At 34.7% G+C, this 26473-nt stretch overlaps 1 protein-coding gene across 38 annotated transcripts in view; it reads left to right on the forward strand.

Annotated features, from left to right (window-relative positions):
• RIMS2 (regulating synaptic membrane exocytosis 2) overlaps positions 1–26473 on the forward strand; it is a 576987-nt gene that overhangs the window by 270962 nt on the left and 279552 nt on the right. For all 38 annotated transcript variants that reach the window (XM_060127293.1, XM_060127304.1, XM_060127300.1 and 35 more), the window contains one exon: positions 12870–13795. In XM_060127293.1, the coding sequence (XP_059983276.1) occupies positions 12870–13795 (926 nt within the window). The remainder of the gene's footprint in view (positions 1–12869; positions 13796–26473) is intronic.

Genomic DNA, 26473 nt, shown 5'->3' on the forward strand with positions numbered 1-26473 from the left:
CAGACCAGTATCATTGATGAATATAGATGCAAAAATCCTCAATAAACTACTAGCACACAGAATCCAAGAACACATTAAAAGGATCATACACCATTATCAAGTGGGATTTATCCCAGGTATGCAAGTATTCTTCAATATACACAAATCAATCAATGTGATACACCATATTAACAAATTGAAGAAGAAAAACCATATGATCATCTCAATAGATTCAGAAAAAGCTTTTGACAAAATTCAACACCCATTTATGATAAAAACTCTCCAGAAAGTGGGATGGAGGGAACCTACCTCAACATAAGAAAGGCCATATATGACAAAACCACAGCAAACGTCATCCTCAGTGTTTTAAAACTGAAAGCATTTCCTCTAAGATCAGGAAAAGGACAAGGATGTCGACTCTCGCCACTATTATTCAACATAGTTTTGGAAGTCCAAGCCACAGCAATCAGATGAAAAAAAGAAATAAAAGGAATACAAATTGGAAAAGAAGAAGTAAAACTGTCACTGTTTGCAGATGACATGACACTATACATAGAGAATCCTAAAGATGCCACCAGAAAACTACTAGAGCTAATCAATGAATTTAGTAAAGTTGCAGGATACAAAATTAATGCACAGAAATCTCTTGCATTCCTATACACTAATGATGAAAAACCTGAAAGAGAAATTAAGGAAACACTTCCATTTACCATTGCAACAAAAATAATTACTAAAAGAATTACCTAGGAATAATCCTACCTAGGGAGACGAAAGACCTATACTCAGAAAACTGTAATACACTGATGAAAGAAATTAAAATGATACAAACAGATGGAGAGTATACCATGTTCTTGGATTGGAAGAATCACTATTGTGAAAATGACTGTACCACCCAAAGCAATCTACAGATCCAATGCAATCCCTATGAAGCTACCAATGGCATTTTTCACAGAACCGGAACAAAATCTTAAAATCTGTATGGAGACACAAAAGACCCCGAATAGCTAAAGCAGTCGTGAGGGAAAAAATGGAGCTGGAGGAATCAGACTTCCTGACTTCCGACTATACTACAAAGCTACAGTAATCAACACAATATGGTACTGGCAGAAAAACAGAAATATAGATCAATGGAACAGCAGAGAAAGCCCAGAGATAAACCCACACACCTATGGTCAACTTATCTATGACAAAGGAGGCAAGGATATACAGTGGAGAAAAGACAGTCTCTGCAATAAGTGGTGTTGGGAAAACTGGACAGCAACATGTAAAAGAATGAAGTTAGAACACTCCCTAACACCATACACAAAAATAAACTCAAAATGGATTAGAGACCTAAATTTAAGACTGGAGACTATAAAACTCTTTGAGGAGAACATAGGAAGAACACTCTTTGAATTAAATCACAGCAAGATCTTTTTGATCCACCTCCTAGAGGAATAGAAATAAAAACAAAAATAAACAAATGGGACCTAATGAAACTTAAAAGCTTTTGCCAAGCAAAGGAAACTACAAACAAGACGAAAAGACAACCCTCAGAATGGGAGAAAATATTTGCAAATGAATCAACGGACAAAGGATTAATCTCCAAAATATATAAACAGCTCATGCAGCTCAATATTAAATAAACAAACAACCCAATCCGAAAATGGGCAGAAGACCTAAATAGAGATTTCTCCAAAGATGACATACAGGTGGCCAAGAAGCACATGAAAAGCTGCTCAACATGACTAATTATCAGAGAAATGCAAATCAAAACTACAGTGAGGTATCACCTCACACCAGTTAGAATGGGAATCATCAGAAAATCTACAAACAACAAATGCTGGAGAGGGTGTGGAGAAAAGGGAACCCTCTTGCACTGTTGGTGGGAAGGTAAATTGATACAGCCACTATGGAGAACAGTATGGAGGTTCCTTAGAAAACTAAAAAATAGAATTATCATATGACCCAGCAATCCCACTACTGGTCATATACCCACAGAAAACCATAATTCAAAAAGTTACATTTACCCCAGTGTTCATTGCAACACTATTTACAATAGCCAGGTAATAGAAGCACCCTAAATGCCCATCAACAGACGAATGAATAAAGAAGTTGTGGTACATATGTACAGTGGAATATTACTCAGCCATAAAGAAGAATGAAATTGAGTTATTTCTAGTGAGGTGGATGGATCTAGAGACTATCATACAAAGTGAAGTAAGTGAAAGAGAAAAACAAATATCGTATATTAACACATATATGTGGAACCTATAAAAATTGTACAGATCAACCAGTTTGCAGGGCAGAAATAGAGACGCAGATGTAGAGAACAAATGTATGGACACCAAGGGGGGAAAGTGGCAGGGGTGTGGTGGTGGTGTGATGAATTGGGAGATTGGGATTGACATGTATACACTAATATGTATAAAGTGGATAACTAATAAGAACCTGCTGTATAAAAAAATAAGTAAAATTAAATTCAAAATTTCAAAAAAATCCAGGGAATAAAAAGTGGGATAAAAAATGTATCATAATTAGAAGGTGATAAATGTTATGAAAAAGTTTAAAAAGTAAGGCAGGTTAATGGGATTGGGATTTGGCGGGTGGCGGTGGAGACAGAGATTGAAGTATTCAGTAGGGTGGCCAGGGTAGGCCTCCTTGAGACCACATTTCACTTTGAGAAAGTGAGATATGAGGGAAGAATTGAGGAACCTCTCTACTGACTAGCCGACTAGTCAGTCGGCTAGACTATCTATCTAGCCGACTAGATATGTCTAGTGATATCTGGAGGAACAGCATTCCAGGCAGAGGGAGCTGCCAGAGCAATGGTCTTAAGTGAAAACATGCAGGGAAGCCAGCGTGGCTGGATCTGAGTGAGTAGCTGGTGAGGAGTACAGGGAGCAGTGGGTGCCGGATCCTATAGGCCTTGTAAGCAAAATAGGGAGTTGCTGAAGTGTTTCAAGCGTGGTAATGATATGATCTGATGTACATTATTGCTGCTGTGTTGAGACTGATCTGAAGGGGGATAGAATAGAAGCAGGGAGACCAGTTAGGAAGTTTTTCAGTAATTCACACTAGAAATACTGGTTAAATCAGGCTTGTACTGGTGGAGTTGGTGAGAAGTGTTTGGGTTCTGGATATATTCTGAAGGTAGACGCAGCAGAATTTCCTCATGGATTGGATGAATAACTAGAGGAAAGAATAACGATTAACTGAGACAGAAAATGCCGCTTCTCCTTAAAACCACTGACCTGTATTTTCTATATTTTAAAACACTGTATGATTCTTTTTCTCAATAAGGAAATAAACCCTTAAGATGAAAATTAATTATATGCATGATTGATTTGCAGATAAACAGCATCTCTTTTTAAATTCGATATACACTTCTAGATATGTTTGTTTCATTTTACAGGAAAATATTTCTCTTCTCTGAATACCTATAGTTGCAGGCCCTAACCAAAAATCTGTTGCCTCTTTGGAGCAAATAGAAATAGGAGGAGAGAATGGAACAAGTGTATGAAACCAATAATTGAAGTTCAGTAGAGGGGCAGTAATATTAAAAGAATATAAATTTTTCAGTGGAAAATAGAACAAAATAACTCTAGGACCTTTCTCTGATGATTATGGAAGTTTAGATAAACTTATTTATTCTTTTTTTCCCTCTTTTATGTCTTCTATGTTGCTCATTGTACTTCTTTGTATTGATTCCAGTGAATCTTTATTGTAGGATTGTTTCTAAGGCTGCCATAGACTTCGATAGAGCACATTAAAGAAGGGAAATAAAATTACTACAGGTTCAAATTACCTTCTAGTATAGAATGGTTCCTAGTCTTTGTTTCTCTTTTTGACATAGCAATTTTGGGAGGGGTAGTGGGGAAAGGGGAGTGGCCCAATCTGTTACTATAAGGGAGCATCATTTATGCACCATTTTCTAGAGATTTGCATGTACTAGGTCTTCATCTTTCAAATATAAGTTGAAAATATTATCATGAATAAAATAAAATTAATTTAAGCTGGTATCTGATTCACAGAATCTTTTTGTTATTTTGTATTTCTGAAGTGGTCAATGGATACTAAAATTATAATATTCTCATGAAAACTTTTTAAACCCCAAATTGGACCTTCATAAATTTGAATGCATAAGAAGTACTTATCTAGGGAATAATTGAAAAAAAAAAGTCAAAGTAAAGAGTTTGAAAAAGGACAAGATATTGGGTTGGCCAAAAAGTTCGTTCGGGTTTTTTCCATAAGATGTTATGGAAAACCCGAAGTTTTTGGCCAACTCAATAACTCTCAAAGGGGGAAGAAGAAATTGGAGCATAGAACAATCTGTAGAGAGTAAAGAGAAAGCAGCAGTGGTGCTAGAAATGATACGAAAGACAGTCTGAGGTGGACAGTCTGAGAGGAGCTAGAAGCAAGGTTAATGGGAGAGAGGAAGGGCAGCAGAGTGTGCATTACCATTGGGAACACATTGCCAAGAGCTCACTGAAGGGGTAAAAGTGAATGGAAGGAAAAGTAAAGAAGACAGTTCGCTATCATAGCATCACCTGTAATATTGTTTCTGAAATCTTCTGGACTTACCAGCTTGGAAGAATCAAAATACTATGTGGATTTTTTTTTTCAGTTTTAAATGAACACTGGGGTCTAAGTGGTTGAATTTTATTATTGGTTAATATTTCTGTAAAAATGAATTAACTTGCATTTCTAATTTTTATTGCATTTCTGTTTGAATAGTCTACAAGTCTGTATTAGGAATCTCAGAGGGTAAAAATGACTTTATCTGTCCCTATTCCCCACACCCTGCCTCCCCCTGCCCGCCCCTTGTGCCCAATGTCTCCAAGGTCTACATTTTAGGAGAGAATTCTGTAGATGAATACTGCATAAGTAGTTGAATGGTGCTACAACATATTCCTAAACCCTCATTTAAACTTGAAATTTGGGAGACCAAAACACAGCACACTACTTTCGCATCTCTCCCTACTCTTCAAACACGGACTTTTTCTCAGTTTTATATAAGTTTATTTGGAATCACTTAAACATAATTCTCAGAAGTGTAACATTAACATCTAGGTAATTGGCTTTTGGTAGAAAGGAATCCATGGTGTTATCTTTTTTTCCTATTTTTTAGTTTTTTGCATGACTGAATAGAGGCGTTGAAGTAATAAAGTGAGCAAAGCTTGATTTAAACTCAGTGTCTAACCAATTCTTAGCTCATGGAACACATTTTCAATTAAATTTTTACAGAAACTGCTACTTCATGTTTCGTTACGCCTTTAGGGGAGCATTCTCTTTTTAGTAAAGATTAGGAAACTTCTTACTGAATAATTGAAAAGAAATGATAGAGTAGACCTGTTAAACCATCTCCATCTTTTACTATCACTCTACATTTTATAGTGAAAGCAGTGTGGTAGACATCAATAGCAAACACAACAAATCCTTTTATTTTAGAAATACTGTAATTCATATAGGAGAATGTGGTTTACAATTTTTGAATATGTCCGTTTTAAGTATAGTGCCCAGAAATGCCTTGGATGTAGGATGCATCTGGTGTTCAGTATTGTGAGGCTCTAATCAGCTAAGTACCATAATCCTTCTTACAGGGTACATTCTTACTTGACCTGAGCTATATACAGCCACATAGTAACGGCATTAAGGAATAACCTTTTTCTTAACAGTCCCATCACTAGAGGATTTTATGACTCCATCCGTGAATGAGTTTTGTTTTATGTGTAACTTTTTTGGTAATTGAGTTTTGAAATAAAATGATTGTGAGCAAGTAGAGACTTTCAAATCATCTGATTAAGGATGGCTCCTATGATTTTGCTAGAGCTAGAAGGATTAAATGAAAGCACTGCCCGGCATAGTGCCGATGTATTTTTGTCAACATGATGCTTCATGCTCGACAGATGTGCATTGGTTGAGCGAAAGGTAAAAATATAAAAATGTGTTGAATACTGTGAAATGTAAAAAAAGATTGTTTTTTTTACATGTTTTATGATGAATATAAATTGTTTGATTTGTAAAAATTCCTTTTTGTAGGAATTATAGGAATAGAACCTACATATTTTATGTTTTACAGGATCGTATGCTTCTGTTAAATCCTTGATTTAATGTGTCTCAACAGCTTCAAATTTCAGAATTTGATTGCAATGTTATGTTTAAACTGTATGGCTAGCATTTTGTAATTGAATTAATGAAGTATTTCAATTTATTTAGCAACATCATGCCTTATTAAGCTTTTAAAAAGTTGGAGGTTTTTTCAGATTATTGACTCTTCAAATGTCATTTCTATTCTTTTATATATAAAATGACAATTATTTAATAATCTCTACTAATTAAACAAGAGTAAGAGATTTTCATATAGGTAGTGCTTAATTGTAATAACATAGATTTGAATTTACAGAAATTCGTAATCTTCAAATTCTTCACTCTTCTCTCATTGTCATTATTATTCTTAAAATTGCATAAGTCTTAAGAGTTAAAAATATATGAATATTAAAACTTAAGTTTCCACGTAACCTTTCACTGTCCTTGTAAATGTTTTCAAATGTTTACTGGATTATATTTTCAGAGACTTGATGATTATTTTATAGTATATATGGTCAGTATTCTAGGTAGTATAATAACACAAACACATAGGATGTTAAAGATTGTAAATATTAAAATAGAAACTAATATTAAAAACATCATGAATTAGTATACAGTATATAAATTGAGACTGCCTTTGGGAAATTGTCAAAAGTGGCTTTAATTGGGAAAGAATCTTTCAATTTGGAGTTTCTCTATCAGTCAATATGATTTTTAGACATGGAATTTTAAAGAGACTAATTGGTAGAGTTTCTTGCTCAACCTATTATGCCTAATCAGACATTTATAATGGAGTGGGTGTGAATATACAGCTAGAATATTTAGAAATAGATTGAATAATTAGTCCATATGACAAAAAACTTATAAGCAGTGAACAAGAAATGCTACTGATTAAAGTAGATTTAGGGGCTTCCCTGGTGGGGCAGTGGTTAAGAATCTGCCTGCCAACGCAGGGGACACGGGTTCGAGCCCTGGTTGGGGAAGACCCCACGTGCGGCGAAGCCACTAAGCCCATGCACCACAACTACTAAGTCTGCGCTCTAGAGCCCGCAAGCCACAACTACTGGAGCCTGTGCACCTAGAGCCTGTGCTCTGCAAGAAGAGAAGCCACCGCAATGAGAAGCCCGCTCACTGCAACTAAAGAAAGCTCGCGGACAGCAACAAAGACCCAACACAGCCAAAAGTAAAAATAATAATAATAGATTTAGGACATTTCTTTATGTGATTTTTCTATAAACTAGTTCCAGTTAAGACCACTATAATATGGTGAAAGAGAAAATAATTGTAGCAACCTAGGTTTTAATAAAGAGAAGTAAGATGAACAGATATTAGGTAAATACAAAGTGAATATAATACTGATATTGTTATATATTAGAACTAGAGATTGATGAATAGGAGTGAAAATTAAGGCACTACATAATGTCACAAATACATTTTATTCTAAAAAAGTCATAATTCTGGATTCTGCCTTTTAATTTCTAAGGGTCTTTGAAGGATTAAGTGAAGTATAACATCTTAGATGAATTGCTACATTCTTCTGAATTAAAATTTATGGGTTAAATACTGTTAAATGCTTTATGATTGTCCAGAGAAGTGTACAGATTATCACTATATTCTTCTTCATATTAAATGTTTTCCATTTGATAATAATAAATGCTAGGGCCTGCTTATAAAGGCCAGTAGGGAAAATAAAGGTTAGAGATATAGTACTTATATTTTCATGGATTTTCTTCAGTTTCTGAAATAATATAGTGTCTAAGATATATAGCAATTTTAAGTTTAAGAAAGTATATATGAAATAATTAATGATATGACTGGTAAAAATTGTTTTGATGAGTATTTGAATATTTTAGAATAACTGATAGCAGATTCATCATTGTTTGGTAAGAGTATTCTTAGAATAAAATCTTGCCTTGCTTCTAACATGGCTTTAATAAATATACTATCAAGTACTCTACCTGAAAGCATAGAGTTAAGTAACAGTGACAATAGTCATCCCAATTTCAGAAATTATGTTAAGGAACAGTGACAATAGTCATCCCAATTTCAGAAATCATGACCAGTGTTCTATTTTTACTTAAATCCAGTACAAATCAGCATCTACAGTCTGATTCACATGCTTCAGGCAAATTTTATAATCTCTAGAACAAAGTGATTGCTGGATTTAATATTGGATTCAGTTTTCCTAAGGTATGATCTTTAAAAAGCACTTAAATAGCTTGCTAAGGTCTAATTAATAATAGAATTTCTTTTAGAATTGAACTGTATAATGAATATTTTTATTTATCAATACAATGGAATATATATTTCCTGTGTTATAAAGGTTCACTATATTCACTTTTACCCTATTTACTTTCAAAAATTTATGTTAATTCCTCAGGAATGAAGTGTTGCTTTTTTTCTCCCCATTTCTGTCCATACCCAGCATGATGTTAAATGTATTACTAGAAATCCCTAATTTACAAAGAGATTTTTTTCTAACTGTTTAGTTCTAAAGGGATTGACACTCAAAATAAATTTTTGCCAAAGAAGTCATTTTATAAACAATAGTCTGAAGTTCAACAAAAGCCAAATTAACATACAATAGAGATAAATTACACTACTAATAATAGTAGTTTCTTCATTGCACTTGAGGCCCTATTACTGCCATGGGAGTAGTAGGGGAAAGAGAAGATCTAGACTATTTTAGCACATCAGTGGGTTTGAGTACAGAAAAAGAGAGCAAGCCATGAAAAGTAGAGATAATCTAAGGGAGAATTAATCGGTCGGTTCTTTAATTCAGAAGATTGAGCACCTACTATCTGCCATCCTCCTTAGACCCAGGTTGCCTGTTCTCTTGAAACTTAACATTTAAGGAGTATTATAGACATTTCTGGATAGAAATGGGTCAGATTACCTAGGGAAGAAGTGCAGTGAGGAAGAAGGCCATCATTAAGTTGACCGTCCTTCAAAATATCCAATTTTTCCCTGAACATTTTCTGAAATTTTTTACTTCACTTTCTTGTATGGCTTTAAGTTCCACATTTTAGAGATTAATTTGTATTAACAATCTTAGGCATGTAAGTATTTTTGATAATATTGTAAAACCAGTGTCCATTCATTCTGATTTAGTCTGCTTGTTTTTCTTTTGACTTTCAACTGAAATAAAATATAATGAAGTATTTACCAAATATGGTAAATTACAGTTTACTCATTTGGGAGCATGAAATCTTTTGAAAGGGAGGAGCATGTGAAAAAGGCTTAGTGGACTGCTTTTAGATGGGTTCTAGAGATGAACTACCCTGGAAAATCCTAGATTCAATAAAATAACAATTAAGAATTCAGTAAATTTATATTTTATAAAGCAGCTTTGAGTAAAAAAAAATAATAATAAGGGAAAGAAAAGAAAAGAATAGCAATTTAATGAGAATACCCAAAACTTCTCCAGCAAAGCTGTATGTTTTATATAAATGGGCTACATATCATGTAACTATGCTCTTCAGGTCTTAGTTCAAATGTACTTTTTTAGAAAGAACTTTCTTATTGAAAGTAGCTTCACTCAGTCACTTTTTGTAATTTTACCCTGTTTCAGTTTTCTTCTATAGGACTTATTACTATATGAAATTACCTTAATTTGTTTATATGCTTACTGTCTGTCTTCCCTACTAGAAAGAACTTCTTGAGGGCTGAGACCTTATGTGTCATTTTTCTGTTGCATTTCCAGCAACCAGAAGCATACCTGGCCCATAGTAAGCACTAAATAAATATTCGTTGAGTGACTGAATAAATACTGGAGGTACAAAGGTGTGTTAGACATAGCCCTTTCTGGTTCAAAATTTGAAGTCTAGTGGACAGTACAGAACACTAGTTAGGTAATTGTCTGTAGGATGAGTAGTAATATGCTGGGCAAACACAAAGGCACAAAAGTGAGCTCTAGCTGATGAGCTGCTCTTACTGGCCTATTGTAATGAAATAATACTGCTTTCATTTAGCAAATCACATTTTACTTCCTTTTTTATTATGTTTCCAAAATTCATATGCTTATATATAGCTATAAAATTTCCTATTCAGTCCACACTGAATTTTAAGGAAATTAAAATTTATTTTATTAAGCAATCTCTAAATGAAATTAAAAAATTCTTTTCTTATGTACCATATAAATCTGAGAAACACTAGCCTTACTCTTGAAACAGTATCAATTTGTTTATATTAAATTAAATTTATGAATAACACATTTTTAGAGAAAATATATTTATTAACTTAGATTGAAAAAACTTGTTATATTATTTTAAACATACTGAAATGAATTTGGATTCCTAACATAAATTCTACATCTAATCTAATGGATGTTAGATGGTCAGTTTGAGAAGGAACTAATTTAATTGCTTATTCTTTAGAGTTCCCTAGAGAAATTCTCACTTATCTCAGCTAGTATATATATTTTTAGTATAGTTAGTACTAAGTAGCTAGTTAATGAGATGTGAGTATATTGAAAATTGGCACTAGTCAGTTAATTACATCTTGATAAGAGCATCCTTATTTTTTGCGATGCTTTAAGCTTTCATTTAGGCATATTAACTTGATGAAGTTGTGGTATCAATATTATAAGATCATAATCTCTAAGAAATGAAAGAAGGTTTTAGAATCATTCAGCTTCTTATAAGGGTCATCTCTTAATCATTCCTGTATTCCTAATCTATATTATAGTGTGCGGCATTTAGTTCTTACCTAATACATATTTGTTAAAATAATATTTGAGTTAATGTGTATAATCTATGTCTCTCACTTTAAAGCACAGACTCTCAAAGATTAAATGGCTTTATAGGTTCAAGTAACTGGTTAATAGCAGAAGTAGGACTAAGAAACCCAGATCCCTTAACTCTAGTGTTCTTTTCATGATACATTGCTACCATACTAGAGTATTTTTTCTTTATTCATATGTATAAAAATAATGACAAAAAGTAAAATGAATTATGCATAACAGACACATAAATAGGATATTATGTAGGTTAATACTGTATAATTTATTTTGAGTGCTCTGTTTTGATTGTATATTTTAAACTGTAGGAATCTATGGTATTATGTAACAATTGGAACCTAAAAGATTTGTAATTAAGTCCTAAATGTTTTATATGTAAATGTAAAAAAAAAGCGCATACACTTGCTTAATCATAAAACATTTAAGGGAACAGGCCAGCTCCTTCATTTACTGCAGTACTTTTCCCTTTATGGCTCTAGGTTAGAGTCAACCCTAGCAATGCACATGTGTGAGATTTGAAAGGTAGAAGAGTTATAGAAACCATAATTGTCAAGCAGAGTTGTTGGCAGACAGATGATAGGCAGATGTGAAAGTCTTAGTGGCTCCTAGATGAAACTCCTTTTAATTGACCACCCTAATGCTGTAGGCAGCTGAGGTAATTGGTGGCAAATTCCTCAAGACTTTTCGAATTCACAGCAGTTTCCTAATGACCATTTTGAGAACCCTGTCTTTGGTTCTCCAGGCTAAGAACAGCATTATCTTCTCTGACCTTCATTCCTTAGCAGGTTCAACAGTTGTGTAGTTTTGATTTCTATATTGAAACGCTGACTCCCTGGAAAACCTAGAGTGACTTTTGTTTCTGTTAAGGAACCCTAACTGATGCATTAGCAGACTGCATTCCAGATATGGGGGAAAGGGACTAGGTGATACAAAAGAGGATTGAGAGGAGAATGATGCTGCTGCTGGGTTGGGTCACTCCATGTGTATCCTTTCTCTGCTCTTTCTTTTGGAATCAAGAAAATATTGTCTAAGAAATTCTCAACTGAGCTATCTAATCTTGGTAATCTTTAACTTCATCTGACCCCACTATTTCATTTGTCCTGGCAAAATCTCTGTAACAGTTATTCTGAACCTTTTCTGTCATCTTCAGGATCCCAGTTCCATTGCTTCTCGTGGCTAGTGATTGCCATTATCTGAGTTTGTGCCAGAGAAGAGGACAGCGTGAATATTTTGTTGGCAAAGAGTATGATGTGTGATTGCAAGTTCTACCAGATTGTACTGGTGTTAGAGGGGCAGGTTGAAAACTTAACAAACACTCTTCTTCTGGGTCTGTAAGGACATATTAGGAGTCAGCTGTGAAGACAGAGAAGTGTCGTGGAGCTGGCCTTAATTTAATGAAAATGGAATAAAAATAGCAGATCTTTCTGACTTCTTTTTTAAATGAACAAATCATTATAGTTGGTATTTATTTAAATTGATTATCTCAAGTTAGAGCAGTAAAGGATTGGAGATATAATGATAAGATGAAGATTTAGATGAACTGATACTAGGAGTGATCTAGGTAGATGTTGAATGAAAAATGATTTTTAAGAGCCAGCCCTTAGTTTCAGTTGAAAGCATTCAACTCTTGAGCTGGATCAGTTTGGCTTCATCAGGTTTTCAAGTGACTATGAAATCAAGGTGTCAGGAATAGAGAGAAAGGAAGATGGAATTTTTCTAAGCTTCTGAATAACAATTGGGAGATAGCTTCAGTGTATTGAGCCAAGCAAAGAAATTAGAATAAAAGTTCTTTTGCTGCAGTAGAGTATGATGTTGATTATCTAATTTCAGGACCAATGTATATTCCATATGGGCGTGCCAGGCATTTAAGAAGCATATTAAAAGTACCTTTTAAATTTCCTATTTGAACTGAATAAAATGAATATTAGTAAAACTTTTGTTATCGTCTGATTTTTAAATGAAATTTTTAAAAAAGGAGCAAAAGAAGTATTTGAATTTATCCATCAACCTGCCAGTGAATCAGTAAAATGTGAAATTGCCTAAATTCTGCTCTTTTCCTCATTCTTTTTCTTTGGTTACTTAGGAAACGAAGTCCATCAGTGTCCAGAGATCAGAATAGAAGATACGACCAAAGGGAAGAAAGAGAAGAATATTCACAGTATGCTACTTCGGACAGCGCGATGCCTAGATCTCCATCAGATTATGCTGATAGGAGGTCTCAACGTGAACCTCAGTTTTATGAAGAGTCTGATCATATAAATTATAGGGACTCCAACAGGAGAAGTCATAGACATTCCAAAGAATATATTGTAGATGATGAGGATGCAGAGAGCAGAGATGAATATGAAAGACAAAGGAGAGAGGAGGAATACCAGGCACGCTATCGAAGTGATCCGAATTTGGCCCGTTATCCAGTAAAGCCACAGCCCTATGAAGAACAAATGCGTATCCATGCTGAAGTGTCACGAGCCAGGCATGAGAGAAGGCACAGTGATGTTTCTTTAGCAAATGCTGAACTGGAAGACTCCAGGATTTCTATGCTAAGGATGGAACGACCATCAAGGCAAAGATCTGTATCTGAACGTAGAGCTGCCATGGAAAATCAGCGATCTTATTCAATGGAAAGAACTCGAGAGGCTCAGGGACCAAGTTCTTATCCACAAAGGACCACAAACCATAGTCCTCCTACCCCCCGGAGGAGTCCAATACCCATTGATAGACCAGACATGAGACGTACTGACTCGCTAAGGAAACAACAGCACTTAGATCCTAGCTCTGCTGTAAGGAAAACAAAACGTGAAAAAATGGAAACAATGTTAAGGAACGATTCTCTCAGTTCTGACCAGTCAGAGTCAGTGAGACCTCCACCACCAAAGCCTCATAAATCAAAGAAAGGAGGTAAAATGCGCCAGGTTTCATTGAGCAGTTCAGAGGAGGAATTAGCTTCTACACCGGAATATACAAGTTGCGATGATGTTGAGATTGAAAGTGAAAGTGTAAGTGAAAAAGGTAAGCACTATATTCTAATCACACATTTTCCTGTAATTCATTAGTTAAGGGTTTTCTTTTTAGGTTGTATTTCTGAGTAGACATTTAATTGTTAGACATTTCTACTTTTACTTTTAAGTTCTTTAATGATGCTGGTTATGTGAAGAAAATTTCAAGTTATAAAAAGTGAATATTTTCGGTAATTCATGTAGTAGAAAAGTCTACTGACATTTTTAAGAATTGGTTTTTGCTTTGTTTCTGAAAATGTTCTTGCATCACTTGATGGCATATTTAAAAATACCTATTAGCTGTAGTTGTAAAAATACCATTTTTTGTGTGTTTCCGTTTAAAAGGAGCAATATGTTTACTATAGAACATCTGAAAAATTGCTCAGTGTAAAGAATGAAATACAAGCTATCCACAATCCTTTCCCCCATATATAGCTATTGCTAATATTTTGTTGTATTTTCTTCCCTTTTTCCAATGCATGTGTATTTTACAAATCTACAAAATTGGTATCATACTATATAATTTTGTATTCTGATTTTTTTCAGTTGATATCATACCATTAACTTTTCTCCAAGCCTTTAGATGTTCTTCAGAAATGTTTTAAATGGCTGCACTGATGTTCTATCATAAGGCTGTACCACAAACTATTCATCTATCTGGGGTCATTGCAGTTGCTTCCAGTGGCTGGTATAAATAATATTATAATGGCTATCTTTATACATAATTTTTTGCCTGTTTTCTGAGTATTTCACAAATACATATTTGTGCTTTGATTCTTTTAAACTTTTAATTCAGATTACCAACCTGCTCTCCAGAAAGATTATAACACTCCATTCTCCTGTCAGATGTGCTTGAGTTTTCAGTCTTGATAAACCACATTTTTGCCATTTGAATAGACCACAAAAAATAGTATCTGTCGGGCTTCCCTGGTGGCACAGTGGTTGAGAGTCCGCCTGCCGATGCAGGGGACACGGGTTCGTGCCCCGGTCTGGGAAGATCCCACATGCCGCAGAGCGGCTGGGCCCGTGAGCCATGGCCACTGAGCCTACGCATCCGGAGCCTGTGCTCCGCAATGGGAGAGGCCACAACAGTGAGAGGCCTGCGTACCGCAAAAAAAAAAAATAGTATCTGTCATTTTAATTTGAATTTTATTGTGAAGATGAATGTTTTGTATGTTTATTGGTGTTTGATATATTCTTCTATGAATTGTCTTGTTCATTGCTTTTATTTCTTCTACCCATTGTCCTATTGGGTATTAATTAGTTTTGCTCTTATTGGTTTATAAGATATTTTTGTATGGTTAGAATTTAACCCATTTAACTGTCATCTGTTCCAAATGTATTTCCCATTTTGATGTTTAGCTACTAATTTTCTTTGGTCATTTGGAAATACTGAATTTAGTATAGCTAAGTCTTTGCATATTTGGTGATTTTTTCCCATTCCTTTTAACCCTAGAAACTCTTTATTCATCCCCAAATCAGTTGAATATTTAACTGCATACTTCTCATGTTTTTATTTTTTTTTTAACTTTATAATATTTCTGTAATTTATTTTGGTGAATACCACAATACACCTGATAGATATCTAAGCATATTAAGAAGCTAAACTAACTCAAAATTAATTTGTAAGTGCATAGCCAGAAGGTAGATTTACAAATAGGAATAAAGGAGAGTTTTTTGTTTCTTGATAAATTGCAACATGTAAAATGTTTAAGATAGTAATTCCTTCTAGTTGCAAAAATATTTCCTTGTTAATTATGGATAAAACACTATGTTAAGCATTTGCCTAAAGAAAAAGGATTGAGAGAGAGTCATGGACATATACACACTAACAAACGTAGTAAGGTAGATAGCTAGTGGGAAGCAGCGGCATGGCACAGGGATATTGGCTCGGTGCTTTGTGACAGCCTGGAGGGGTGGGATAGGGAGGGTGGGAGGGAGGGAGACGCAAGAGGGAAGACATATGGGAACATATGTATATGTATAACTGATTCACTTTGTTATAAAGCAGAAACTAACACACCATCGTAAAGCAATTATACCCCAATAAAGATGTTAAAAAAATAAAAAATAAAAAAATAAAAATAAAAAAGAAAAAGGATTGTTTTTAATGGAAAACTTAGTATCCAAGAAACATATCTAGTATATATCAAGGGAAAAATATTTCAGATTTCAGTTTGTGGGATATTTGAGAGGGTGTTTAGCTAGCTGCATGAAAAATTAAAAGCAGAGTTAAATTATAGACTAGTTGTTGAAGTTAGTATGGTAAATAGGAAACGTTAACCTTTAACTTACATTGAAGTCTCTGTTAAATTGAACTAGAATATAGTAGATGATGCCTAGATATTGCTATTTAGAATAGCTTTAAAATTTTAATGATGAAATTGGTTCAATGTATAGAAAAATACAAAGCTTTGTGAAGGACATATTGCTATTAATTGGTAAGAGGCATATCAGAGCAAATACCCTAATGGTGTTACAAATGTTTTACAAACCAATTTTATTTGACTTACAAAAGCATTGAAATAGCATAAAAGTTGGGTCTAAGTCTATTTCAGTATTTTGAGAAGTATACAGTAGATTCATTCATTCTTTATATCATTCAACTAAAAGATATTAAATATCAATAATTATAGTACTAGAGTATGAAACATGAACTATGAAAGCATTTCCTATCACCCTAGAATTGCAGCTTTGTGGAACAGGAGTAAGAACTGTGCTGAAGTAGAGTAATTCAGAAAGAGAAAAACAAATATTGTATATTAACGCATATATGTGGAATCTAGAAAAATGGGACAGATGAACCGGTTTGCAAGGCAGAAATAGAGACACAGATGTAGAGAACAAACGTATGGACACCAAGGGGGGAAAGCAGGGAGTGGGGGTGAGGGGGTGGGAGGGTGGGAGGGGGTGGGATTAACTGGGAGATTGGGATTGACATGTATACACTAATATGTATAAAATAGATAAATAATAAGAACCTGCTGTATAAAAATTTTTTTTAATAAATTAAAAAAAAAGAAAAAAAAAAAAGAACTGTGCTGAAAATTTGACTGCATTTATGCTAGCTGACTCATCCAAGAAAATTGTACGTAGGATGGAATTTTGTTTTTGTTAGCTTGAACTTGGAGCTGTCTGTTTTCCTTTCTAGGATGTATCCATGAGAAGGGCTTCTTGAGGAATTACTTGGGATATGGGGAGATGTGTTTCAAAGCAAAAGGGCAGCTCAAATTATTGCCATCCTTAACCCCATTCTCCCTGGTACTGCTTATCTGCCTCTTTTTGTAGGGCTTAGGTTGGTAAAGATCTCTTTCAGGAGCAAATAAAGTCAGCCTGACACAATAAGCATGGAATCCTAGAGTGCAAGAATGTTGTTAACTCTTTCAACAGAGGATCTAATTAAATATAAGTGAAGGTTTCATTTCATAGGGATCTAAGATGCTCCTGATACTTTTGTCCAAGTCTTGAAATATATAATTACCTTAATTCATGGAATGGATTGTTGAATAAAATAGTAAGATCATGAAAACTGTGAACTTTAATGAATGATCAAGATGATAAGAAAAGTTAGACTGTATGTAAGATGAAGGACATCAAAAAAAGGAAACTAAAAGAGAACAAAAGGATGCTAAAATTCTAGGTTTAGAATAAATGAGTATGAATGGAATACATTTCAGTCTCTTCAAACCAAATGCATTTTAGATATGATTATATATGTAGAACCTAGAAAAATGGTACAGATGAACCGGTTTGCAGGGCAGAAATAGAGACACAGATGTAGAGAACAAACATATGGACACCAAGGGGGGAAGGTGGCGGGGGGGGTGGGATGCATTGGGAGATTGGGATTGACATGTATACACTGATGTGTATAAAATGGATAACTAATAAGAACCTGCTGTAAAAAAAATAAATTAAATTTAAAAATTTTAAAAAATAGATATGAATATATCTTACACAGTAGTACACATATTTAAAAGTGTGTGTGTGCATGCATGAATGTGCACACAATGTTCAAAGAGTCAGCAGTTCAATCAAGTTTAAATTTTTTTCTTACAGATGATTGTAAAAGCCACTTTATATCAGCATATCCTACTCTATACATGTTGAGAATTTTTTAAAGAAAAACTTTATTTCCCATGGGACCATTGCCCTTTGCTTTGTTATTAAGAATACCTAGGTTTTGATTAACCTAGAATTTGGGCCTCATATCCTATTCTTGAGATAGTAGAGGGGGCAAGTCTCCAAATTTTACTGAGGAAACAGGAAATATGTGTTTCTAATTTTAAACTTTATGTATTTTTTTCAAAGAAATAATAAGTGACAATAAATTATATCTTTTTATATATTTGATTCAGCAAATTTAAGGAGCCAGTTCCAGCCACTAAGCTAGGTACTTGGATCCTGTGGTATAAAAGACATATGCCTATTTTTGTTTTGCTTTAATCTGGGAAAGTTTTAAAATTTCACCTTTATTTTTGGAGAATAATTTCTTCGGATATAGGATTCTTGGTTGACAGAGTTTTTCCCCCTCTCTCAGTACTTTGCATATGTCATTGCAGTTTTTTCTGGTGGTAAGAGGCTTACCTTCCGATGGGTCGCTGCTGTGTCTGCATAGTCTAATTGCCAGCTAGAGATTTGGACAGAAATTGTGATCAAATATTCTCAGCTTTTAAGGCTTTCACCCTCTGCTAATCAATCTGTGTGTAGTGTTGGGGACACATTCGGAGTTCAGCTAGTTTTCAAGTCACTTGCTTGGATTTTACATTTTACCGGAGTATCTCAGGATCTACCCTGAACATGGTATAATTTCCTAGTCAGTATGATATGTGTGGAGAGTTTATCAAGTTTTCTTTCCGTGGGTTTCTCATTTCCAGGGCTTCCCTGTCAAATTCTGGCTGGTCTGCTATTCACCGTATGTGCGACTGCAATCTGAGGCTAGCTAAGCTGCTGGTTCTCTCTTTCTTTCCTATTGGGTTTGCTTCTTCTAGCTGACAGAGCCATGGATTTTCACCCCACCCCAAGTCAAGTAGCAAAGCTGCTGGTTTTCCCAGCCAGCCTTGTGCTGCTGAAACTATTGATCCTTTATGTATGTATACCAGAAGGGGGCTGTGGGAGCAGCTCCAGGTAAGAAGGTAACAGACTTCTGTTGTTATTTTCTGAAACGCTAGCATTTTTCTCAATTTTTTAATGTAGCTTTGTTTGATTTCCACAGCCATGCAATTGTTGTTCTTGACAATTTCATCCAAGCTTCTACTTGGTTTTTTGTACCAAGAACTAGTTGACACTACAAGCCACTGAGCCAGAAGTTCTTCCTTTATCATGATTTTGTGAGTCTGGAACTCAGGCGGGGTTCAGTTGTGTAATTTTCTTCTTCATAGAGTGTTATGTGGAATATAGTCAAAAATACTGTAATAATTTTGTATGGTGACAGATGGTAATGAGACTTACTGTGTTGATCATTTTGTAATATATAAAAATATTGAATCACTATGTTGTACACCTGAAACTAATACAATATTGCAAGTCAATTATACTTCAATAAAATATAAAATGAAATAAAACAGGGATGTAATGTGTTAAATAAAAAATAAGGATGCAGGATGATGCATCCTTATTTTTTATTTAATCTTTACCAGTTGGGGAGGGTATTTTCAGAGGTTTCCAGTTGGCCCATTACGATAGTTTTTGTTTATTTGTTTGTTTTTTAGGCCGCACCATGCGGCATGCGGGATCTTAGTTCCCCGACCAGGGATCGAACCTGTGCTCCCTGCAGTGGAAGTGTGGAGTCCTAACCACTGGACCGCCAGGGTAGTCCCCATTATGATAGTCCTTAATCCCACAGGCCGAGGAATATTAGTTCTTCCAAATGCCAAATCTGTCTGTTTGGGGACTACTGTAATTACCACTGTTAGAACTTGATAAATTAGTAACAACACCTGTGAGGGAATAAGGGCAGAAAGACTTTGAAGAGGAAGTTAAATTGTGAACAGATACCTCAACCAATCCCACAGGAGTTTGAAGCTGGTGTAGATCTTCAGAGATGACCTAACTGAGGCAGGGGCCAGGAGGGCTCCATATGGCTGCCCCCTGGGGAGGGAGCATAACTTCTTGGGTAAAGGACTCAGCTATGAGCACTGAGCATGCAACACTTGGGGGCAGCTTGAGGAATTAGTGCAGTTCTGAGGGGTTCATACGGGTGGTATACAACAACATCCACTAAGATTTTGTTCTGAGTATTGTCCCCTTGTGTTTACAAGAGGGATATAACAATTTTAAGCATCCTGTACTCAAGTACCCATTTGAAACTGAGAGAAACTTTTCTAGAAGCCTCTTCTGTATACTTCTTCATGTGTTTTTTGGGCCATAATTGTTACTCATGCCAGTTCCTAACTAATCGCTAGCAATGGAGTTAGAATTATCAAGATTGGCTTAGAGTTCATAGTTCTAAGGGGATAGGAAGTAATTGTTGGGTAGAGAACCAATTATGCCTGCCAAAAGTGTTCATTGTAAGGGTTATAATAGTGCAAAACTGGAGAAGTCTATTTGAAGTTTTGATAATTATGGAGGCTATGGTAGCAAGGAAGATTATCCAGGCTATAATGTAAACTTATTTTAGAAGCTGAATTAAAAGTTATATCTGCTATGTTAAAATGAGATATGCATATGGAACTAGAAAGAAATAAGGATAAATTAGAAGTTTGGGGGGCAACAGTTTGTAAAAAATATTTTTAAGTAGAATTTCATTAGTATGGCCATAATGTTTATGTAATAAAAATGATAAAAGGAAACTGTTAACTAAGTTGTCTTAACTGTATTCCATCTTTAGTGATCATCCGCCATGCACTCTCAGAGTACGTATCAAAAAATATTGTGAATATAATCTTATGCATTAGGTAGGTCATGCTTAATGCCTAAAAAATGTGAAAAAAACCCTTTATTTACTTTATAACAACACTTATTTCCCCATAACATTTTCCTCACAACACCATCAAATTTTCTAAGGTGTTGACTTTTTTATGCTTTATGCTTCATCTTTATATTTGCATTAAAATTCAAATAAAATTAAACTAGTCATTCATTTACTATCTCCTTTTGATATGCATACCTTACCCAGATCACATAGCCTCCCAGAATCTTTACAAGCTGGAAATAAGCATTTCACTTGTAACAGTCCTTTCAGGAAGTTTCTCAAGACTAACATTTTAATGGAATCTAATAGGACAATTCATTACTTGAGAAAACTTTTGACAGGCTACTTAAGTGATTACTATATCCAATAGATGCAAAACATTTTTTAAAAATGTTGATATCAAAATATAGCAAGAAGTCTCCTAGTTGATTTATCTTTATTTTCTGTCATATGCAATGCTACTCTGCACAAAAGAGGGATTCCATTATAGTGTAAAATGGCCACTAGCACAAAATAAAAATTTCAAAAGGAAACTTTTCGTCTCCAAAATATCAGTAACATTAATGAATTAAGATCTCTGATTCACATATTCGTTTGCAAATATTATATAAAATAATAAATGCTTTTTAAGGTATGCTGTATAAAATTTTTCCCTTTTCTGCTTATTTATTAAAAACTGAAATGAATGCACTTGTGGTGTTGATATTACCAAACTGCTATATTGGAATACATTTATTTGTAGTGAAAATGTGTACCATCTTTAAATAAGACAACTTTGATTTTGAATTACAGGCCAAGCAAGTATATTCAAATGTAGGTATCAATAGTATATTCTGACCATTGGTTAACTTCTATTGATTGAGAAGTTTGACATTCACTTTGACAGATTTATTTGAATGAAATAGTAAACAAAAATAAACTAAATGCTGGCTAAATAGTCTTCATCTAATTTATTTTGAGACAACTGCAGTTGTTTCTGTGATCCAATTATACTTACCTATATTTGGAAAAATTACTTGTCGTTGCACTTTGCTTCTTTTATTACCCTTTTGCTGAGCTGGTTCATATGCCCCCACCATGTGCTCTGTCTCCCTCTCTGTCCTTCCTCTTTTTCTCTGTATCTCTCTGCTTCCCACTGAGGCTTTCCTGTTCCCCATCTCTTTCTCTTTTGCTCCTCTGTTATCTACCCCCACTTCATGCACTTGACACTTTTGTGTGGTGCCTTCAGTCAAGATTTGTTATATTTCAGGTAGTCTCGTAAATTGTGTATCCTTTTCTTTTAATCCAACCCACCTTTATAATATAAATCTATTTTGTTCAAATCACATATCGAGGAACAGATTCTATTAATTAAATACTTCTAACGCTAGAAAATTAGAAGGGCTAGTGTAGGTACTTTTTGTTTAATAGTAGGCTACCTTGAGAACTCACAGAAAAGGAAAATATGTTGTACAACCAATGCCCATTCCCCTTCACCCCCTCCCCTGCAGATTCCCTTTTGGTAGACTTTATATGAAATTAAGATTGTATTTAAGTGTGAATTTCCCCATGACGCAAGACTTTTAATATCAGCTTGATTACCGCACACAATTTGAATTATATTAAGTAACTAGTATTAGAAGTACATAATGCCACCATTCTATGTTTGAATTTACATGCTATTTATTAATAGTAGCCTTGACTGTTTTAGGTGTTGGAAAGCTTTTAAATTTGTTCAGAAAAAAGTATAACATAGTTATTTAGTTTTATGAATTATAACTGATAGAGCCCATTAAAACTCATTGTCTTATTATGAAAATATATTGATTTAGGAAAGCATGCTTACCATTTGCTAATATTTTTTCCTGATTTTATTCTATTTTGTAGTGGTTTCCTGTAGTTAAAAATTGTATAAACATGATTTTAAAAATATTTGTAAGAGTGAAGACCCAAATCAAATGATTGATATTCAAATTATAAATGCTAAGTAAAGATTAGCAGAAGAGAAATGAAAATTAGAATTAATTAATAATGCAAAAGTCATTAAAGAGAAATAACTGTTAGGTTTCAGATATGATGAGTTTGGTAAGAATCTAGCTTAACTCATGAAACATATGGTGATGTGAAAGAAAGCATATTTCTGCTTAAACTTCCATAAGATACAGATTATAATACCGATATTTTCTCAAACCTCACTCTCAAATTCTGTTTAATCAATAGGAAAAAAACGTATTTCATGCCTATTGTGTGCCTTATGCTGTGCTAAGTGTTATGTGTAAGATGAGCACAGCGTGATCTCTGCTCGAGAGAGATGCATGTAAGCAAACAAGAGGAATACAATATGTTAGATATGAAATAATTTAATACGAGACATCAATGTAATTTAGAGAAGGTATCAATAATTCTACCTTGACTTATCAGGAAGGACTTTACAGAGGAGTTGCTATGTGCATTGAGTTTTGAAGGTTGAATAGAATTTTCCAGGAGAACAAAGCAGGTATCGGATGGGGATAGGTGGTCATTCTACACATTGGTGTATAACAATTATGTCAGTAAGAACAGTTTTTATGGAGAACTGACTGTTTGCCAGTCACTGCTTGACATTGGAGGGGGGCAAAGATGAAGAAAGACATTTCCTTTCCTTAAGAAATTAGTAAGCCTTTGAGGAGCTAATGTGGTTGATAGGTTTATTAATTATCCTTTTTTAGAGAGAAGCAATATGGTATATTAGAGCGATGGGTTGAAAATACACACACCAGGTTCTTTTCAAGGCTTTGCCAGTGATCCCATTGTAATCTTAGGAAGGTTATTTAACTTTCTGGTCTTTAATTTCCTCTCAAAAATAAAGAAAATAGACTCAATGTGTTAAAAACTATGCCAAATGGAGCACCAGATTTCTTTTTCTTTGTTTTGAATTTTATTTTATTTATTTTTTATACAGCAGTTTCTTATTAGTTATCTTTTATACATATTAGTGTATACATGTCAATCCCAATCTCCCAATTCATCCCACCACCACCACCACCACCACCCACCCCCAGCTTTCCCCCCTTGGTGTCCATACATTTGTTCTCTACATATGTGTCTCTATTTCTGCCCTGCAAACTGGTTCATCTGTACCACTTTTCTAGGTTCCACATATATGCGTTAATATACAATATTTGTTTTTCTCTTTCTGACTTCACTCTGTATGACAGTCTCTAGATCCATCCACCTCACTACAAATAACTCAATTTTGTTCCTTTTTGTGGCTGAGTAATATTCCATTGTATATATTTACCACATCTTCTTTATCCATTCATCTGTCTATGGGCGTTTAGGTTGCTTCCATGACCTGGCTATTGTAAATAGTGCTGCAATGAACATTGGGGTGCATGTGTCTTTTTGAATTATGGTTTTCTGTGGGTGTATGCCCAGTAGTGGGATTGCTGGGTCATATGGTAATTCTATTTTTAGTTTTTTAAGGAATCTCCATACTGTTCTCCATAGTGGCTGTATCAATTTACATTCTCACCAACAGTGCAAGAGGGTTCCCTTTTCTCCACACCCTCTCAAGCATTTGTTGTTTGTAGATTTTCTGATGATGCCCATTCTAACTGGTGTGAGGTGATACCTCACTGTAGTTTTGATTTGCATTTCTCTAATAATTAGTGATGTTGAGCAGCTTTTCATGTGCTTCTTGGGCACCTGTATGTCTTCTTTGGAGAAATGTCTGTTTAGGTCTTCTGCCCATTTCTTGATTGGGTTGTATATTGAGCTGCATTAGCTGTTTATATATTTTGGAGATTAATCCTTTGTCCATTGATTCATTTGCAAATATTTTCTCCCATTCTGACGTTGTCTTTTCATCTTGTTTGTAGTTTCCTTTGCTGTGCAAAGCTTTGAAGTTTCATTAGGTCCCATTTGTTTATTTTTGTTTTTATTTCTATTCCTCTAGGAGGTGGATCAAAAAAAAATCTTGCTGTGATTTAATTCAAAGAGTGTTCTTCCTATGTTTTTCTCTAAGAGTTTTATTGTGTCTGGTCTTACGTTTAGGTCTTTAATCCATTTTGCGTTTATTTTTATGTATGGTGTTAGGGAGTGTTCTAATTTCATTCTTTTACAGGTAATTGTCCAGTTTTCTCAGCACCACTTATTGCAGAGACTGTCTTTTCTCCATTGTATATTCTTGCCTCCTTTGTCATAGATTAGTTTTGACCATAGCTGCGTGGGTTTACCTCTGAGCTTTCTATCCTGTTCCATTGTTCTATATTTCTGTTTTTGTGCCAGTACCATATTGTCTTGATTACTGTAGCTTTGTAGTATAGTCTGAAGTCAGGGAGTCTGATTCCTCCAGCTCTGTTTTTTTCCCTCAAGACTGCTTTGGCTATTCAGTGTCTTCTGTGTCTCCGTACAAATTTTAAGATTTTCTGTTCTAGTTCTGTAAAAAATGCCACTGGTAATTTGATAGGGATTGCATTGAATCTGTAGATTGCTTTGGGTAGTATAGACATTTTCACAATATTGATGCTTCCAATCCAACAACATGGTATATCTCTCCATCTGTTTGTATCATCTTTAATTTCTTTCATCAGTGTCTTACAGTTTTCTGAGTACAGGTCTTTTACCTTCTTAGGTAGGTTTATTCCTAGGTATTTTATTCTTTTTATTGCAATGGTGAATGGGATTGTTTCCTTAATTTCTCTTTCTGATCTTTCGTTGTTAGTGTATAGGAATGCAAGAGATTTCTGTGCATTAATTTTGTATCTTGCAATTTTACCAAATTCATTGATTATCTCTAGTAGTTTTCTGGTGGCATCTTTAGGATTCTCTATGTATAGTATCATGTCATCTGCAAACAGTGACAGTTTAACTTCTTCTTTTCCAATTTATATTCCTTTTATTTCTTTTTCTTCTCTGATTTCTGTGGCTAGGACTTCCAAAACTGTGTTGAATAATAGTGGCAAGAGTGGACATCCTTGTCCTTTTCCTGATCTTAGAGGAAATGCTTTCAGTTTTTCACCATTGAGAATGATGTTTGCTGTGGGTTTGTCATATATGGCCTTTATTATGTTTAGTTAGGTTCCCTCTGTGCCCACTTTCTGGAGAGTTTTTATCATAAATGGGTGTTGAATTTTGTCAAAAGCTTTTTCTGAATCTATTGAGATGATCATATGGCTTTTCTTCTTCAATTTGTTAATATGGTGTATCACATTGATTGATTTACGTATATTGAAGAATCTTTGCATCCCTGGGATAAGTCCCACTTGATCATGGTGTGTGATCCTTTTAATGTGTTGTTGGATTCTGTTTGTTAGTATTTTGTTGGGGATTTTTGCATCTATATTCATCGGCGATATTGGTCTGTAATTTACAATGGACACCGCAGAAATACAAAGCATCATAAGAGACTACTACAAGCAACTCTGTGCCAATAAAATGGACAACCAGGAAGAAATGGACAAATTCTTAGAAAGGTATAACCTTCCAAGACTGAACCAGGAAGAAATAGAAAATATGAGTAAACCAATCACAAGTAATGAAATTGTGATTAAAAATCTTCCAACAAACAAAAGTCCAGGACCAGATGGCTTCACAGGTGAATTCTATCAAACATTTACAGAAGAGCTAACACCAATCCTTCTCAAACTCTTCCAAACAATTGCAGAGGAAGGAACACTCCCAAACTCATTCTATGAGGCCACCATCACCCTGATACCAAAACCAGAGCATCAGATTTCTGTGGTAATGTTTCAGGAACTGCTGAAGAAGGTCAGAGAGCATGGGTGACTATCAGGGATCTTCCACTTTGTTTCAACC

Source organism: Lagenorhynchus albirostris, chromosome 17 (assembly GCF_949774975.1).
Source record: "Lagenorhynchus albirostris chromosome 17, mLagAlb1.1, whole genome shotgun sequence".
Lineage (NCBI taxonomy): Eukaryota > Metazoa > Chordata > Mammalia > Artiodactyla > Delphinidae > Lagenorhynchus > Lagenorhynchus albirostris.